Source organism: Pseudoliparis swirei, chromosome 3, assembly GCF_029220125.1.
Source record: "Pseudoliparis swirei isolate HS2019 ecotype Mariana Trench chromosome 3, NWPU_hadal_v1, whole genome shotgun sequence".
Taxonomy (NCBI): domain Eukaryota; kingdom Metazoa; phylum Chordata; class Actinopteri; order Perciformes; family Liparidae; genus Pseudoliparis; species Pseudoliparis swirei.
The window spans coordinates 14570050-14589106 of NC_079390.1; the positions used below are offsets into that span (position 1 = coordinate 14570050).

General features: G+C 41.9%; 1 protein-coding gene across 7 annotated transcripts in view; it reads left to right on the forward strand.

Annotated features, from left to right (window-relative positions):
• auts2a (activator of transcription and developmental regulator AUTS2 a) overlaps positions 1-19057 on the forward strand; it is a 302294-nt gene that overhangs the window by 234683 nt on the left and 48554 nt on the right. The window contains exons 1-3 of one of the 7 annotated variants that reach the window (XM_056440763.1): positions 3255-3269; positions 3373-3468; positions 5101-5162. The exons of 5 other annotated variants lie outside the window; for them this stretch is intronic. In XM_056440763.1, coding sequence (XP_056296738.1) covers positions 5160-5162 — 3 coding nt within the window. In that variant the 5' untranslated portion in view covers positions 3255-3269; positions 3373-3468; positions 5101-5159. Of the gene's footprint in view, positions 1-3214; positions 3469-5100; positions 5163-19057 lie in introns of those variants that run through there. One more of the 7 variants, XM_056440758.1, reaches the window with a different exon arrangement.

A 19057-nucleotide genomic window follows, 5' to 3' on the forward strand; every position in this document is an offset into this window, starting at 1 on the left:
GACTTCACTCCATCTTCCCCATCTGTTCATTCACTCCAGTTTTAATTAAATCTACTGAGATGAGGATTTCTCCCTGCTTCGCTCCCATGCTATACTTGAGTGTCGGTGGGTTGATGCCAGCGTCCACTCTCCACCTCGCTGCCAGCTGCTAATGAGAGTGAGCCAGGGTGGCGCAAGGATGTTGCCAGCCATTATGAGCTGTTAATGAGGAGCATTCGAGAAAGGCCCTGGCCTAGGCCTGCTGCCATCAGCCACTGCCGCCGTCATCTCCGGCACACGGACATTCATGTGCTACATACACACACATTTAGTTACATGTGCATTCAGAGCATCTACTGACAATGACATTCTGTCTGTCGTAGGTGAAATCCGGCTGTTTATTGGCACCTATTCACTCAAAGAGCAGCATGATGAGCTATTTCCCAGGTGAAGTGCTTATGTTTAGTTGGCTAACCTCATACAACCTCCTGCAGTGGTCCTCTGTTCTTTGCTATTGTCCCTGGCAGGCTACTCCCCTATTACCATAATGGTCTTCACATCTAGTTTGTTACTCAGCGCCAACCCACTGTCAGCCATCATTGTGCACGTCACCTGCTCTTGGCCAGGAAAGAGGGGTCTGCTGAACCTGTTGGCCGCGTGACGGAAAGGGCAGGTAGCAAAGCTGTGAGCCTATTTCCTCCTTCCAGGTTGGAACTGGCGCCTGAAGCCCAGGCACCGTTGGCTCTATGTAATGTGAATCCCTCGGTCCTAGTAGCTCCCACAATGGAAACACATCTCTGTGGAGGGATGAGCGATTACGCGTAGTTAGTAGAGAGAGAGCGATGGTTGCTTAGCCATATGGGCCGATACCGATTGTTTTTGTTGTTGCTTTTGTTTCTTTTATATAACAGCTGGTATACAAGGCTCACCACCATCCCGAAAAATAATTTTAATTGTCCCGAATTTGTTGTAAACCGTCAAAATTATGATTGTTTACTTCCTCATAGTTGTCTCTTGGCTTATTTGCATAAAAACACAAATCATATGAGTAGGAAATACACGATTGTATTTGTATTTAAATATCTCTTTGATCTTAAACAAAGTGTTTTAATTATGTATAATACGCTTCTTAAAGTGCTTAGAAGTGCATAAATCTCTCGTCTTTTTTAAAAATTTCGGTAAAAACAGTTATTTTTTCAAATTACAGCATTTACTGAAATTTCTCATCAAAAACTACATTTAGCTAAATTACATTTGAACAACTAGAGCTTGAACGCATCATAATGTAACTCAACACAAGCTCCATTAACCTGAGCTGTTTCCTCATGGATCATGAGGCAACAATGTTTTGTCTGTGAATCAACCTTGGCTTGAACATACAATGTTTTATTATACTTAGTTGTTCAATCGTCGAAGGAATTGTGTCACACGATGTGCCTTTTTGTTTTGGCTGCACTCATTTCAATAATAGTCTCAATATGTTGCTCAAAACGTTCTGCTCGTTTCCTCGAGTTGAGCTTGACAGACCAAATTCAGTATCTTTCAATGCTTTTGGATCGTTAGTTGGAATTCAAATGACCCGTGGGCTTGAACACTAATGGCTGCACCTTATGAGTGTGTGGTTGAAACTGCCAAAGAGTTGAAAGGTTATCAAAGTGCACGCGGTGGTTTTGTTCTTTCCTTTTTCCAGTACTGCTTGACTGCAGTAACATGACAGGCGCCAAACAGCTTGCACGTCACGTGATCCCGGGAGCCAAATTATTGTAAACTCCCCACGTCACAAAGTGTTGGGCTTGTAGTGCGTAATTAAGATGTTGACAGAAACGAGTGCTCGTCTTGTTAGTTACGGACGGTACCTGACAAGGATTGCAACAGTTTACTCTGCTTCAGCTCACTGACCACCGTGTTGGGCATTCTTAGCTAATCAAAGACATGGGGACTAGCATGCCGATGCGATCGCAGGGGAGGGTCTGCTGGCTTCGTGATGGAATGTCTTCCAAGTGTTAGCTGCCTGCGCACTTTGCTTTGGCTGAATAGAAAGTTAAGGCCAACAGAGTTTTCTTTTTAACATCCAGGGAAGCGTTCCGTGTTTACAGTCGCTAGACTTTGAAGGCCTTTCCACTTTCTGGTCTCAATGTCACCGTTAAGAGCTTTTCTCTGTGAGAATAAAGGCAACAGCGCTCTTAGATATAAACATCAGTCCTCTTTGGTGAAATGATTTATTAATTTGTTTCCCTCGGGAGGAGTTTTTGTTTACCTCTCGGGTATGTATGTCTGAGAAAGGGAAAGGGAGGAAGGAGTATGCAAATAATGCCGCTATAATAGTTTTGCGATTATTCCGCGCGGGTGGAAATTAAAATAATGTAAACAGCGTGCGTGAGTGTGAGACTGCTGGTCTGTTCCAACATGGTTAGACAGTTTACACTTGTTTGCCTGAGGGCAAAAAAAAGGGGGAAATTGGAGCACATATTGTTCGACGTGTTCAGTTTCAGTGCAGTAGCCCAGGACCATTTGGATTCTGTCTTTTAGAAAGCCTGTGCTGTTTGTGCCCCACAAGTCTGTTTTCACTCACTCCGTGTTTCAATTTTATTTTCCTCTGGTGTCCTTTTCAAATTGGATAATTGACAACAACAGCAGCATGAAGTCCAAACCAAGACTCATTCCACTTCAAAGCTTTCTCGTGTCCAAGGGAGCTTAGACTTAAAGCCCCCGCGCTGCGTCTAGGCCGCTTCAATTCCTTTCGCACACATTGGGAATCATTGATTCTTTAGTCGATTGTTCTAGCCGAGTCATCGGGAAAAGCCTCGCCTGTGCCGTCAGCGCCGTGTGCAGCTGCGGGTCTGTGTGTGCATGTGGCTGCGCGCCTCTGTGTAAATGAGTTCCAGCTCGATTTAGTGGAAGGGTTTTAGTTTAGGCCAGGCTGAGCCCATGGCACAGCCAGAGCAGGTTGAGTTTCAAAGGGGCTTATCAGGGGGAATTAGGCAAGCCTTAGGAGTTTGAGCATAGCCTAATTCCTGGTGACCTTTCCCTGGCTCTGGTTTGACTTTTTGTGGTGATCAGCAAGTGCTCTAACAAGCTTTTCCGTCTGTGTGGGTGGGGATTACCGTGGAACAGCCATGCCCTCCCCTGCACTCACAAGAAGCCATCTGTGGCGGAGAGAGAGAGTGTAGGTGAGGGAGAGTGAGAGAGAGTCAGCAGAAGTAGGCGATCGCCTGAAGGGGCATTGTCACGCCTGTCTGTGCGTCGGGGAGGATTCTGCGCTTGTCACAGTCTCCTTTTGTGACAAATTGGTACGTTTTTTTCCTGCCGTTTTAAACTGCCAAGCACTGGCGAGCCTTTCAGTTAATTAACCGAGCATTCACGGACGTTTGAATTATTTTCCTTTTTTCAAAGGGGAGTCTCTTATTTTACGTCTTTCTGGAATATCGCCTTAATATTCCTTAATATTACCTTCTCTCCGGCACAGAGGCGGGGAATAGCATTACTCAGGTAAGTGTCCACTTTCCTTCATCAGTGTGTTGATCACCTTTCACTGGATCTGATTGAATACTTTGTCTCGTAAGAGGAAAGCGTCCGAAACCTTTCCCCGATGGCTTTGTGAATGCAGGGCTCCTTCTGCAACGTCATTATTAAGTAACATTTAAATGCCTATTCTCCTGAAGACTACAGGGAGCATATGGGTTAATCAGGCTTCATATTTAATTTGCGTGTTTCAATACAGCAATATGCAAATGAGATGTTATGTTATGTCATTTGATTGCATTCATTATACTTCCACAGATGATCTTTGTTCAGAAGCCCCTGCTGTGTTAACAATTGAATTGATTGCATTTAATCAGAGCACTTCTGAAGGAATTATGGAAACTCAGAATGTCACATCACTTGTAATTAATAAGTAGATAGATTGTTGACGAAATGATGACGATAGCAATGCTTATTGAACTCATTATATGTGGAATACTTACTCACGTGCATCAGTACTTCTCTGTCGGCCATATAGTGAGACCATTGTCAGTCTGCTGTTGTTATTGAACCATGCACACACAGAGCTGTTGCCCAGTTCTTACATCTCTTTAGAAGAACAGAAGTGTCTTTGAATGTATTCATTTATTTAAACCACTGTAAGTGAAATGTGTATTGTGTGTAGTTTAATATGTTTACTTATATGTCTTTATTATTAAATGTAATATTATACATATGGAAACAGCATACAGTTATATTTTCACTGAAAAGAAATATTCTGCTCTAATAATGTGTTCCCAAGTATAATCTTAAAGTTAACATAATGCCTTTGGCTAGTATATTCCTTTTTTACAGTCATGAGCATCTATGTTATGACATTTTGTATACTTTATTTTTATATAATTTGCCAGCCAATTAAAGAAACAAAACTACAATGACACTTTTGCCCTTTAGGCTTTCTGGCAGAGTGTTACACCCCAAAGCAACCATTACAAATTCCACTTTTTATTTATCACAATTTACTACTTTGCTAGATTAGCACGGCAATCAGTTGGCTAAGCCTAACCCTCCTACCCTGTTTTGAACCTCTCAGGCTATCTCCTTGCCCACAGCAAGGTTACAGCCTAAAATTAAGGGCTGCCTTGAAAGTACCATTCACGGTAAACAAGTCCCAGAATCATGTATATTTAGCAGGTGGCAATTTACGGGTCAGAACCGTGAAACCAGTTCCGAAGAGCCTTAAACCTGCATTATTTCTAATGGCCAGCAGGAGGCGACACACCTGGTTGCAAAAGGAGTTCCAATTGTCCATGAGGAAATGATTCTACTTGATGTATTCCCTCAGTAAACATTGTAAACATGAGCTAATGGTCTCAATCTCTAGTTGCAAGTCTTCTTCAATACAGCATGATGTTCATTTAGTAAATTATGGTCCATTTAGAGTCAGATAGACCGTAAAATAGTGTATGCTTTAGGGCGTAGCTATCTTGTGATTGACAGGTCGCTACTAGAGCGTTGCCTGTTCTGAGGGTTGTTTTTATTTTAGAGCTTTAACCTCTTTAGTGTCTTTTTAGTTCATGAAAGTTATTGTGACATTTTGGTCACCGAAATATATCTTTTTAAGCTGTACTTAGCTCCTCCCTCTTTTGTCACTTCTAGTTGTAAAAAGACAAGATGGTGAAGGCCAAGAACTTAACCACAAACCAACAGTTGAAGCCATGGTGACTACGTCCACTTCCTATTTCCAGTCTTTGGTATTTATATATATATATATATATATATATATATGTGTGTGTGTTATCGTGTTAAGAATCTAGTCCAAAGATAACAAGTTGTGACTTTCATAGTTGATCGGTATCTGGGGATGATGGATCTACTGTGTGCCTGATGCTGTAAAAATATAAAAAATATTGCCATACTGCTCTGTTGCAGTCTGGAATGTCTGCTGTATCCCTTTAAGTAACCTTCATGGGTACAAGGGTGGGGAGAGAAGAGCCTCATCACCATCATCATCATCATCATCATGCAGCAGTCATCTGGGTAGCCTCTCCTCCTTCTCTACTGCATTATCATAAAAAGTGATTTAGGACTGATTGATGCAAATGGCCCTCTGTTCTTTTCTATCATTAACGGGCCCTTCGCCGTGGCCACAGGCGGTGATTAAAGCTGTCATTTCCAGCTACTCATTAAAGGAGCGCGCAGGGCCCTGGGAGGGATTCAGGGAGGGAGGGAAGGAGGGAGGGAGGTGTGAGACCGACAAAAAAAGGAGGAGGAAAGGGGCCATTTTCTTCCTGAAGAAGGGCTATCTAGTGAAACTACGTTTCTAAAAAGAAAAAAAATAGACCTGTGCAATGTTTTCATAATTGTTGTATTCTCCCCAGTGTCTGGTTTAGAACAAATATGTGGTCAGAATCCACTATAATAGCATCTTTTATGATTCCCCAAATGCTTTTTTTTGTTTAGGCTGCCAGTGGGGTTGCTTATGAAAAAAAAACAAGCAATAACAAGCGACAGTAGGGTTCAAATCGAAGTCACTTACAGTTTGTATTTATTTTCACTTTTTGTGAGGAACTAGGACAAAGTTATAATGCACAGAGACAGTATAAAACTAATCAATATGACATGTATTGTTGCTTTGCTGCTGGCTATAAATCACAAACAATGCTCTCAAAGAAAGTGAAACTGCGGACAAAACAATCACAACAACCTCAGACACTGAAGTGTGTCTGCAGCCGCCCCATGACTCCTGGCAATGACATTACTCTGTGTGGCTCGCGCATCCACTTGAACGTGGATGTGAGTGTGTTTGTGTGCTACTCGCCGATGGGAGCCGCATCTTCTCTAATGGGGGTGGGGAGGTTCTTGGCTGTGAGGCAGTGAGATGTGAAGCTCCAGCTGAGCTCTCCTCTGCAGGGGCCTGCAATACCGCCGTGTCCTCGGGACCCGGGCTAATGGCCTGGGGAGCCCTTACTGCTATTGCGCCCAGCAGGCCTACCCCCAATGCACCTACAAAACCCCCATTCCCCCTTACATCTCCTTAATCTTTCAGTACGATTCAGTCTCCCTCAGATCACACGCTGGGGTTCCAGTCAGGGGCTGCACATGGCTGGTTGCAATGGAGCTTTAGGGGGGGACAATGAGAGGAGGAAGATATGTGTTCTTACTGGCGAGGCACCGGGGTACTAAGCTTCAATCAAAGAGGTCCATCGATTAACGTAGTGCTGTTGCAAAGGTCTCCTGGTCCAGGGTGTGATGCTCTCTGCGGGGCCCACTGTGCCGGTTGATCTCGAGAGGGATCCCACTGCATTCCCCACATATGCTGCTGACGTCCTCTGCGCACCGCATCGGACATGATCCCATGCACCTGAGAGCAGTGGCGAAAATGGAGTGTTGCTACACCTTCTCTCACGGGGACACGCTAACAGGATGTGTGTCACATTGTGGGACTCCTTCCTCTTTACCTCCCACGAGTGCCCAATGAAAGCACCGCACAGTGGATGGAGTCTTTTGCCTTGCAGACTAACAATGTCTGCATTTGTAGATCTCTTGTGAGATATATTAGGAGCAATTAGACGGAGATATGAGAGCTCATTAATTAGATGCCAAAGGCAAACATGTATGATTATATAAGGGGGAATTACAGGTAATGTAAAGGCTTTTGCAATCCGCTCCCTTTAGCGGACATCTTACTCATTGACACAGCAGAGAATACAATAGTGTTCATTTTCATTCCTTTGTTGTGTGCTTTTTGAAAATAATCAGGTTTCATATTGAGGTTATGTTAAGCTACTGTTCTACCATAAGAGAGAATTAGCCAGGTTCAAAGACACAGACACCTTTTACAATTGCACCCCTAAATTGTGAACAATGTCTGGTCCTTTAAAGTAATACAATCTCCTACCTGTGTTTATTGCACATTAAACGCACATTTATTTTGATATAAAATGGGTTTGCACACATGAATCTATGAAGGAACACCACACCAGCATTGTCTATTGGGGGCCTAATGGTGCAATTCATTTGGGTCCGTCTGTTCTGTAGACTTTGAAGGAAAATGCCTGGATTATTTAATTTTTTTACTCCCACTCTCTAAACTGGTTTTAATGAAGAAGATGAAGTTGGGTGTCTCATAGGCTACCAAGCCTGAATGTCAGTTCATTTGACATTATTCTAGTGTCGGAGCAAGCAGCCTCCTCCATGGCTCCTTGTTGACAAGCTGGCAGCTCCCGTGTAATGAGGAGCTATCTCCCTCCCAGGATTTGGGTCTACATCGTGTTCGGGGCCATTGCACATTCATCGTTAAAGCATTGGTAGAAGAGGAACCGGAAGGAAAAAGCTGGGCAGCCGTCCTCCATTGGCAGCCAAAACCCCACCTCAACATGGATGATGTCATATGTCAAGTCATACGACACTGCTGTTCCAACCTCATCTGCAAAGGTGCCCAGACAGCTGAGGGTGGCATATGACTCAGTAGAATATGCCTGCAGGCCCACCTCCCCAGGGCCCACTGAGGGGAGGGGCTGACAGGGTCTTAATGACTCGACACTCTCCCTAAGGAGCACTCAGGAATAAATTAGCATGGCCACAACCCTTCTGGCATAATGTGTTTGGACATGAGGGAGGCGGCCCCACCCCTTGTCCGTCCCAGAGGACAACTAGACTCAGTGCTCAACCTTATCTTTGTTGAGTATTAAAATACATGATTGCACCTCCGGGGCATACACACAAAATCTGTCCTTTGTGTGCACTCATCTTGCCATCCACTCAGTAATCATAGATTATAAACTCTGCAGCTGTGCGGTTCCAAAGCAAGATATTGCTTGTAAGTTATACAAACAATAATAACAATGAACGTACTAGTTGATCTTGTCAAAAAAGGAAATAAGAAAAGTGTTTTATTTTCTCCAGAGCCATTTTCTTCCTGTTTGTTTGGTGGCTGAATGTGATCCAAGGGAGGACTGGAGCATGAGAGCAAGAGGGAGAGTGGCTTAGTGTAAGTCTCTAAATCCCCAGCTAAAATAAATAGCCCTCAGGTCGTGCAGCTTCTTAACCTCAGCCTGCTTGGTCTGATAAGAGTGTTTCTTTGTTGTTGGCTGGAGAGTAATGCAGACTAGCTAAAGGCTATTAAAGCGAGCTTTGCCTGAGTGTTGTTAATCAGTAGATTTCTCACCCTGTTGTGCACTCGGAGTCTAAATCGTGTTCAGCAATCAAACAAACCCGTAAATAGATGTTTTTATTTTTGGTTGTGCACTCTCATGGTAATACCCCACAGTAGCAGCCTAACGGTATGTCAAACTCCTATCAATTCAATTCCCCTCCCAGGATAACACTGTCTGCGACCTCCACCCAATATTAAAGGAACGGGTTCACAGGAATTTGCCATGCTCTCTGTTCCAGCTGGGGTTTTTTCAGTGCAGTCAAACTCCCAGCTGTTCATGATTACCGCTGTGGACCGTGCCCAGAGCTTCGCCGACAGTCACCTTTTGATTAGCAATTATCCAGAAAAAACATCGAGGGGAAACTCAGACGCTCAGGAGAACGTGTTTCCAGTGTGTTTTTCCCATTGAGCAAAGCTCTGTCAGGGCAGGCAAAGGTTGCTGTGGTTCACCGGGGTCCACAGCGCCACTTGGCTTTGATTCTCCAATGCCGCCCAGATGTTGGGATCTGGCTCCGCACTTCTCCATATGGTTCCACTTACTCTCCGGGGGAGGAAAATAAATGGTTTGTTTTTCTATTGTGGTCTCACTCATTACGCACTTATAAAACCGGCTTTTTGAAGATTAGAAACTTGTGCCTGCGCTGAGCCCGATATGAGCTTGCATGTTAGCACGGAATGTGTGGCTTTTCATTTTAAGCTCATAGTTCAGTTTTATATGAACAGGAACACAGATTTGTAGCGGTGTGGTAAAGCATCTATTCATTTTGGTTGTAGTTACCTTCGCATTGAAAATGCGGAAGGTTATGTTTTGATCGCCGTGTATTTATTTATTTATTTATATGCGTGTTATTCGCATAACAAAAAAAGTTTTAAACCGAATCGCATGAAATTTTGTGTGATGATTGGTTATTATCCGGGGAGCATTTAATTAGATTTTGGGATCGATCGGGTCAAAGGTCAAGGTCAAGGTCATGAAAAGGTCAACATCCTCTTGAATCGCATGAAATTTGGCGGGATGATTGGTTATTATCCGGGGACCATTTGATTTGATTTTGGGATCAATCGGGTCAAAGGTCAAGGTCAAGGTCGTGGATAGGTCAAATTCTTCTTTTTACCATAGCACGGTCAATTTGTATCCAATTGGCATGCAACTAATGCCAAAATGTTCATAATTCAATGCCCAATCTTGTGATATGCGAAGGTATGCGCTCTACCGAGTGCCCATTCTAGTTGTAGCTGTGTCTGGTTAGCTTTGTGTGTACCCGACCTTGGGATGTTGAACATGTCAAAGCCCACAGCTGATGTGCTTTGCCACACGATTAAAAAATAATAAAAAACATGGACAAATACAAATAAATGGATTTGAATGAAAGCTGACCAGATACTGCAGAGGGATTTGAAGAACTAACCTAGCTTTAATAGCTGCACTCGGTCAACAGGCTGTAGTTTATAAGAAAGATAACCCTTATATATATCTATAGATTTAGATCTTTTTTACTTAGGGTTAGGGTTAGGGTTTGGGCTGTATTTTACTTTATTTATTTAACACATTGTATTACAATAGTACAGTACCTTGTATTAGCATCACATAACACGTTTTGTATATTGGGGGCATTCACCCAAACGTGAGCTACCAACCCCCATTCCACCCGCATCCCCCTGTGAGATGGCTTATCACCGTTTATAGTGCTATAGGTGGGTTTGAATATTTAAATACAGAGCCTATACATGTGTTCATATAACCCCATATTCAGATACATACTTACATAAATAGATGAAAATACTGCACATATAAAGTAATAAACAAGAAGCATTTTAAATTAAATAGATAAATAAACATATACACAAATGAGTAAATGAACCAATAGAATAAAAATAGTAATACTAATAGATAGGATATGCTAATGGTCTGTAGCTCTAAGTGATTGCTCGGCTTGATGTTAACCAACTACACTCAAAAAAACGATTCAAGCCCTTCTTAGAGGTGATACATTTAAATATTGTTTGATACATTTAAATAAATCACTTACAAAACGAAGATATTTATATTGAATGGGTGTAACACAAAATGTATGAATACTTTCATTTATTAGATTTATTTAGGTTACACTCACAAAAACGATTCAAGCCCTTCTTCGAGGTGACACATTTAAATATTGTTTGATACATTTAAATAAATCAATTACAAAAATAGATATTTATATTTAATGGGTGTAACACAAAATGTATGAATACTTTCATTTAATAGATTTATTTAGGTTAGATGGTGTGCATATCAACTCAAAATAAATGTGTTTCATTGAGGACTACCCTTTGCGCATGCGCCAGCTGAAAATCAGTTGTTTACATGAGGTGAAGACACTTTCAGGGCTGTACGGTGGTGTAGTGGCTAGCACTGTCGCCTCACAGCCAGAGGTCTGTGGGTTCAATTCCCAGTCGGGGTGTTCCTTCTGTGTGGAGTTTGCATATTTTGTTTGTTAGTTAGTTTATATTTTGAGTTGGACAAACACAAATTAATTTAATTTAATGAATATCGTTATTTTATTTTAGATGTATTTGATACAAATGAGTTGGACTAACTTAATTACATTTTATTGCACTGATGTGCTAAATTTGAGTTGGAGTTGCATATAATTATTGGATGGAAAACCTGCCAAAAATGTAATTGAGTTCATCCAATGAGTCATTTCTTTGAGTGTAGTCAGAGAAGAGGTGAATTTGTAAAGTAGGAAATAAAGTTTTGCCAGTGACCTTTGCAGTTGAGAGCTTAATATTGTATCATGTAACCAAGTGTCGGTTGGTTCCATAGGAAGAGAATTCTCCTGAGAGCTATTAAGGAAGTCCCTTCTCTCCTGTTACTTTTCCATCATAAATACTCATACTAAAAGATTAAATCTTAAACTACTAGAAGCACACCAGTCCCTGGCATGCTCCGTTGACCCCTGTGACCCCGTCCAGTGTTCTCCTGCTGGCCTCGTGAAGGAAATTCCATCTCAGTGTTTTCCTTCCAAACTGCTGCTTTCAACTTCTTTTGACTGACAACAACTTTGTTTTGCTCTCCGGCGTTCCTAGCCTTCCTCAATAACCCGATCCATGCTCCCACAGCCCCTCTGAGCACTTAGGGAAGTTGTAGTTCTGTTGAGTAGCAGGTGTTCCCGGCCCCGTCTGCCCTGACCCGTCAAGGGTTAGTCGTCTGTCAGTGGGTGTCAGGTCTATAAGTAAGACTAAGGTCGCCCTCCTTACAGAGAGGTCACGCAGCGTCGACGCTATGAAAGGAAGATGAGAGAGAGGCTGACTGGAGGAGCCCTCCCCTCAGACACAGACCCGCTTGAGATTTCTTACCGTGAACTTCCTTCACTTCTTGAACAATGAGAGCACATCTGGCCACTTCTCTTTGGTTTTGTCACAGTTGTCCGACACTCTTGAAAGACACTGCCGGAGAGAAAAAACAGACAGTGTTATTCTTACCTTGGCCTTTGAATGTGGATATTTCCTGGAGTACAGCTGGAGGCAACGTTGTGTAGATCAATATAACATTACATCGGCACAATTGCGGTGTTAAAGGTGTCATTTAAAGGAATCTCGGCCGTCATCGATACGTTTCTCACGACTCGATACAAACGGCAAGACGACAATAGGGCGTCAAGAATGTGTTTTTTTTAACTCTATGAAATCTATTATTTTTAGACAGCGGTTCTTTGACGGACTCCTTTAAGTCAAATTGACAACTCCTCTTTCACATTAGAGTGTGCTATCAGAAGCACAGAGTAGAGGATAGATTTAACCTACACTCAAAGAAATGACTCATTGGATGAACTCAATTAAATTGTTGGCAGGTTTTCCATCCAATAATTATATGAAACTCCAACTCAAATTTAGCACATCAGTGCAATAAAATGTAATTAAGTTAGTCTAACTCATTTGTATCAAATACATCTAAAATAAAATAACGATATTCATTAAATTAAATTAATTTATGTTTGTCCAACTCAAAATATAAACTAACTAACAAAATATGCAAACTGCACACAGAAGGAACACCCCGACTGGGAATTGAACCCACGGCCCTTTGGCTGTGAGGCGACAGTGCTAGCCACTACACCACCGTACAGCCCTGAAAATGTCTTCACCTCATGCAAACAACTGATTTTCAGCTGGCGCATGCGCAAAGGGTAGTCCTCAATGAAACACATTTATTTTGAGTTGATATGCACACCATCTAACCTAAATAAATCTAATAAATGAAAGTATTCATACATTTTGTGTTACACCCATTAAATATAAATATCTATTTTTGTAATTGATTTATTTAAATGTATCAAACAATATTTAAATGTGTCACCTCTAAGAAGGGCTTGAATCGTTTTTGTGAGTGTAACCTAAATAAATCTAATAAATGAAAGTATTCCTACATGTTGTGTTACACCCATTCAATATAAATATCTTCGTTTTGTAATTGATTTATTTAAATGTATCAAACAATATTTAAATGTGTCACCTCTAAGAAGGGCTTGAATCGTTTTTTTGAGTGTATCTCCATTAAATGTTCTTTAATTGGCTTTGTAAGGAGTAATCTCCCCATCTCTCTTGAGCTCCTTGGTTTTCAGACCGGCTGCGTAGCGGCGTCACTCATCCGTCAAAAACGTCGGCCGGATCTCAAAAATGAAAGGGACACATGCCGGCAAGTTGTTCAACACCGTGTACAAACACTCCAGATCACACTGCAGTAGAAAGGCCTGTCATAGTCCTGTTTCAGGCAATTTGATTTTGGGTAAACACAACTGCCATGTGCAGTGTTTTCTTTGGAAAAGTTTTGTTTTTTCTGAGCTCTTAATCTTTAAAGAACACCGAGCTCTGAATATAGGCACGTTTCCATTCATCACATGGCTTATCTGCTATTGTTAGTGAAACACTGACAGTCCTTCGCACATTTTGAAGGCCCTGGAGCGCAAATGTTGTCAAATTGAAATGTGGGAAGCAGACTTGCTGGCCACCTGCGTAGCTCCAACAGCGCTCCGGGGCCTTGCCTTGATGTGCGATAGAAGTGAGGTACCACACAACCAAACAAAACATGCAGTGTGCCCTCTTCTGATTAGCAGACAGCGGCGTGATCTTCCGCGTCCTTCGCTGAGGCTTTGTGCGGTGACAAGCGCACACCGAGGACAATAACAATGAGCGACTCGCCAGCCTGTCAGTCTGTCTGCTCCATTTCCTGTCTCGCGGCGCTCTCCGTCTCTCTAGGCCGCACTGTATCCTGGAGCTTAATAGACTGTAGAGGGCTCAATTGAAAATGTGGACGTGCCCATCAGAATGCGTAACCTTGTTCGTCGTAGTTATTTAACCCAAGACATCTGAAGTCGATGGCTCGACCGAGGCATGTCAGAGACAAATGAAAAGCTTTTACTGGAGACGTACGTGTGTGTGTGTGTGTGTGTGTGTGTGTGTGTGTGTGTGTGTGTGTGTGTGTGTGTGTGTGTGTGTGTGTGTGTGTGTGTGTGTGTGTGTGTGTGTGTGTGTGTGTGTGTGTGTGTGTGTGTGTGTGTGTGCATATGCACACGTGTTGGTGCCTTGCAGCCATCCCTCAAACTCCCTAAATTTCCAGCCAGTGCATCAGTCCAAGCAGGAGTGACACGCGATGGCATTCTTTGTTTATCTACTCCAGGGCCACGCTCCTCGTGTCTCTTTGTGTCGCTGTCACCGGAGCAGCAAGCACTGGAGGAGGGATGGAAACACGGTAATAACAGTGGAGACGTGTTTGTTTGTCAAGACAGCTCCAGCTCTCCAGGCGAGGAGGGCAATGCCGGATTCATGAAACATGACAGCTGTTTGGATAGGGAGGGAAATAGAGAATCAGCCTTCAACATCACTCCCGAAGAACTTGACAATTAACAGTCAATACCCTTTGCTATGCCGTTTCAGTCATTACACTGTAGGTGTGCACGGTAATGTCCTGACTGCGGCAAGAAAATGTGCACAAAAAAAGGAAGAGTAGAGATACATTTTTATAATCAGCAGCATATTTTTAAAAACCTCTGTGTGAATTTTGTTTGATTTAATATCAGAAACCCTTTTTGACCCATTGTGCAATACTAAAGTTGGAACAGCAAATGTTCTGGTTGGGTTTCGGGACGCTCCACTGCGTTCAGTCTCTGGCTTGGGCCAGGGTCATGTGAGTAGTTCAGAAAAAAATATTTTTGTTTATCTCTGACTGTGCCAGTTGTCTCCATCCACGAATGTCATGAGTAGATATGCAAAGGCCAGTGGAAGAAGGGAAAGAGACTCGAAAGCTAACCATCAGTAAAGGATGACATAAAACAAAATTGTAGCTTCGGGTTAGTTTTGGATTCAGGGCAGAGCTCTAGATCAGGACTTGAAAGATTATTTTTCGTCCTTAATACCTATTATCATAATAATAATACATAACATTTCTATAGCGCTTTTCATAGTACTCAAAGAAGAAATATCTATTATAGATATTTTATGACACATCCATATTTTGCCTTCACTGTCCGGCAATATAGTTGTGCTGCTCTTACAGTTTTTTTCGATTGCTAAACGACAGTTGGCACAACTGGAGTCACATGTGCAAAACTCTAACCACAGTCTGCACTACCAACAGTCACCTGAGCTAAACAGTTCACATCACAAAAAAAATCAACTCAAAACAAACAACTCTTAACACATGGGCACAAAACACGCAGCAGCCCAAAACACTACACACACTCCTCACTGTAACACACACTGAGTGTGTTCTGTCACCAGAACACACAGAGAGTAAAAAACAGAGCAAACACCAATACAGAAAATAATAACTTTTCATCTTTTTTTTTTTCAGTTTGAACAATTTCAATTTCAGTGACTTCAAACAAAGTTTCAAGAGAAAGAAATTCTTTATGATTTTAGATTTTTTTTTATTTTTTTTTTTTACAATTCTTTAAGGTAAAAGAGAATAGAATGCTTCAGCTTAATGCAGTAATAATTACAATAATTAAAAAAAATAGAAAAAAAAAAAAAACATAAAACAAACAACAAAAAATTCAACAAATAATCCTGCTCTCTATCATCAGGCCACATGTTGTCATCAACATCACATCACATCACATCTCATCTTCTTCCTCTCTGGGAAGATGCACCTGGGGATCCTTCTTTCTGGCTGTGTCCCTCCTCTGTGTCCTGACAAACAGACATTTGTCATGTGGTGACCATGGTCATGTGGGTCACTTGTTTTACATATTCATTACATCATTACACTATATTTCCTCTATTTCATCAGCTCTTTGCTCTCCCCTCCCTCTCCCCTCACCTCCCCTCCCTCCCCTCTCTCCTTCCACCTCTCTCCCTCCTTTTCTTTCTTCCTTCTTTAATGATTTATTAACTATATATATAATATATATATATATATATATATAATATATATCTATGTTCACTAACAAAGTCTGAAATTAGACACCGCTGAATCCGCAGTGTTTGAGGCTGAACTCGCTGAACTTGAAGGCTTTTGAATTTTTTTTTTTGAGTTTGTTTTAGTTTGACAGCAGTGTGTGTGTTGTGTTTTGTGTTGTGTGTGTTGTGGTTGTTGTGCAGGTGCTGTAGTTGTTTAAGTTTTGAAACTTGTGTTTAGTAAAGAAAACAAAACAAAGTTCAAAAAAAACTAACTGTTGCTGTGCACACTGTTGCTGAGTTGCAGACTGTAGTTGTTTGTAGTTGCTTGTAGTTTAGCGTGCCCGTGTCCGAAAAACTGTAATAACCCTTCAGGGCCTCTAAAGTTAGAATGAAAGAAATGTAAGTGGTTGTGAACAGTGTTTAGCACTATTAGCATTAGCTCACATTTTCTCTCCTTAACTCATTTTTAAGAAGCAGTCTGGAAGCTACAGTATGTGTTAGTTGAAAATAGTTGTATGATATTATTTTAAAAGGTCACAGCTGTTTGTTTTTTTTAAGTAGTATTTAACACATGTACACGCTTCAGTTATACATCATTATTGCTATCTTTCATCTAGTTCATAATTCTGTTTATTGATCTTCTGTTGTCATTCCTTTCAGGGTCAGTGTAATACTAATAATATGAATAATATGAATATCATATCATTACAACCAGCAGAACGTTGTGTCTGATTCTGCATGCATGCTGTGGGGAACCCGACCCCCTCGCTGCCACACTATACATTTACTTGGTCGTCTGTTGGCGACATCATTAGCCATTCATAAGCATGTCAACTAATGGATTTGTGTTGATGCATGAACACGAAAATGCTCCATCAAGTCCTCAATTTCACGAGGCCCCTGTGTGATTCATCATTAATCACCGTGAAAATGGCACGGCTTTGGAAGGCGACAGAACACAGGGTCGTGCGTTTCGTTTCCGGTGGAGGGCGTCTTCAAAGCTGTCTGCATGCACAGTCACGCAGAGGGGAGAGAGGGAGGCCACACCAGGCACTTTGCCTTTTCACGGCGATAGCGCTGAGCACATGCGTTCCCGCCGTCACCGTGCGGAGGAGTTGATTGTCGACGCTTCCGATGACAAAAACGACATCTGTAAACATCTGCTTTGGAAATTGAAGCCGGCCCTGGAACGGAACATTGACTTTGTTTTCTGTCTTCGTGGACCAATTCGGGCGAACAGATTTACACAGTCGGATCAATTCGGTAACAATAACGACATCGCTGTTATTCCTCTCGTTAGATAGCAGCGTGGCTCCAATGTGCCTATGAGCGTTACAGAACAGCAAGCACCCTGACCTCCACAACATCTTCACTCCATCTCGTACACATCCCTAGAGATGCCTTTTCCTTTAATCTAGATGTGTGTGTGTGTGTGTGTGTGTGTGTGTGTGTGTGTGTGTGTGTGTGTGTGTGTGTGTGTGTGTGTGTGTGTGTGTGTGTGTGTGTGTGTGTGTGTGTGTGTGTGTGTGTGTGTGTGTGCGTGCATCCCTTGCTTCCTCCTCTCTGGCATCCTTGCTTCAGTTAATTAACAGTTATTAGTGTTAGCGCAGAGCACCGGATAAGATGTCACAAATCATCAAGTCTCTAGGTGCAGTTCCAGCAATTAAAAGCTCTGTCGCACCTTCCCTCTCCACAGTCATTTGGTACGCATCCAGGTCCCTTTTTAGACCTGAAAGCACTAATCAAACAATTTCTGCTCAGAGATTTCATCAGCATTATTTCAAGCCCTAACAACGTGCGACTCACAACTCGGCACCTCCCCCGAGTCCAATGCCTGTCTGCAAAACGATGCAACGCTACACTTTCCTTTGTATACTAACTGGGATTCTAACTTTTAATGTTCTGCTTTTTCCTTCATGAATTGTTTTATACCCAGCAGGCTTTGCTGTACTCGGCGATATAGATGTGCAGCTAGAATATAGTCCAGTCAAGATCATGTGTGAGCGTTAGTAAAGGAGGTGTGAAAATGGAGAGCATCTAAATGGAAATCTAATTGTGTCCGTCTGAAGTAAAGGGACCTTGAGTGGTGCTTCTTCTTGTTTCCACACCCAGCCCTTGAATGGGCTGTAGTTTTATCTTTTCTGGCTGATACAAGATCTGGCCCACAACTACAGAGCTGTGCAGTGGAGTGGTGCTCAATGGTGTTCATGCCATTTTAGACCTAATTAAGAGGATTTGGGAGCCGACTGTTCAAAGTCTGCTCAGTGTGTTGTATTGAATTCACCTAACCTCAGCATCGAAGACAGAATGTGAGCAGAGCAGACCGTTTTAAAGGCTCTACTGCAGCGACAGGATGTTGTTTTAAAGGGGCACTACGGGGCCATTTTTTAATCCATACGTGTAACTCCTGTGGTTGAAAGACAGTCCAGACACTAGCACCTCTCTCCTAAATCCAAACAATCCAATTTATTAGTTAAACACAAATGTGTGATGTCATCAAGTATTAAGTGGAAACTACTCCATAGACAATAGACATAGAAGACAGGGGAATGTTCTCAGTGAATGGGACATTTTCTGTTTCACAACTGAGACCACTACAGTTTTATAAGAATAAATCAGTCTCCTGCTCATTGTCTATGCAGCTCCAGACGTTATACTTGATGACATCACTACTTCTCTGATCTGTGGATTTAGGAGACAGTAGCTAATGTTAACAAATATTAATTGAGGCCATGGAAATGACATTCTTAATTAAGGGGGTGTTTCTGTTGAATGTAAGGTGTGCACAGTATTACGAAGCTATGATAATTACATGTGTTTGTAATATGGGCCCCTGTTCTGGCAGTGTAGAGGTTATATGTGTTAGTCCTGTTTGCTCTCTCTGATTGTATTTTAAATAATTAATGTAGGATAACGGTTTAGCTTTGAAACAGTTAAAAAAGAATCATTATTTCAAAACAATTTCCATTGTTATACTTGTCTCTAGACCTGCTCATTAAATGTGTTTGAAGTACATCATCTACACACAGTTTCTCTTTGCAGCACATTAATTTCATTCAATTCATTTTTGTTTAT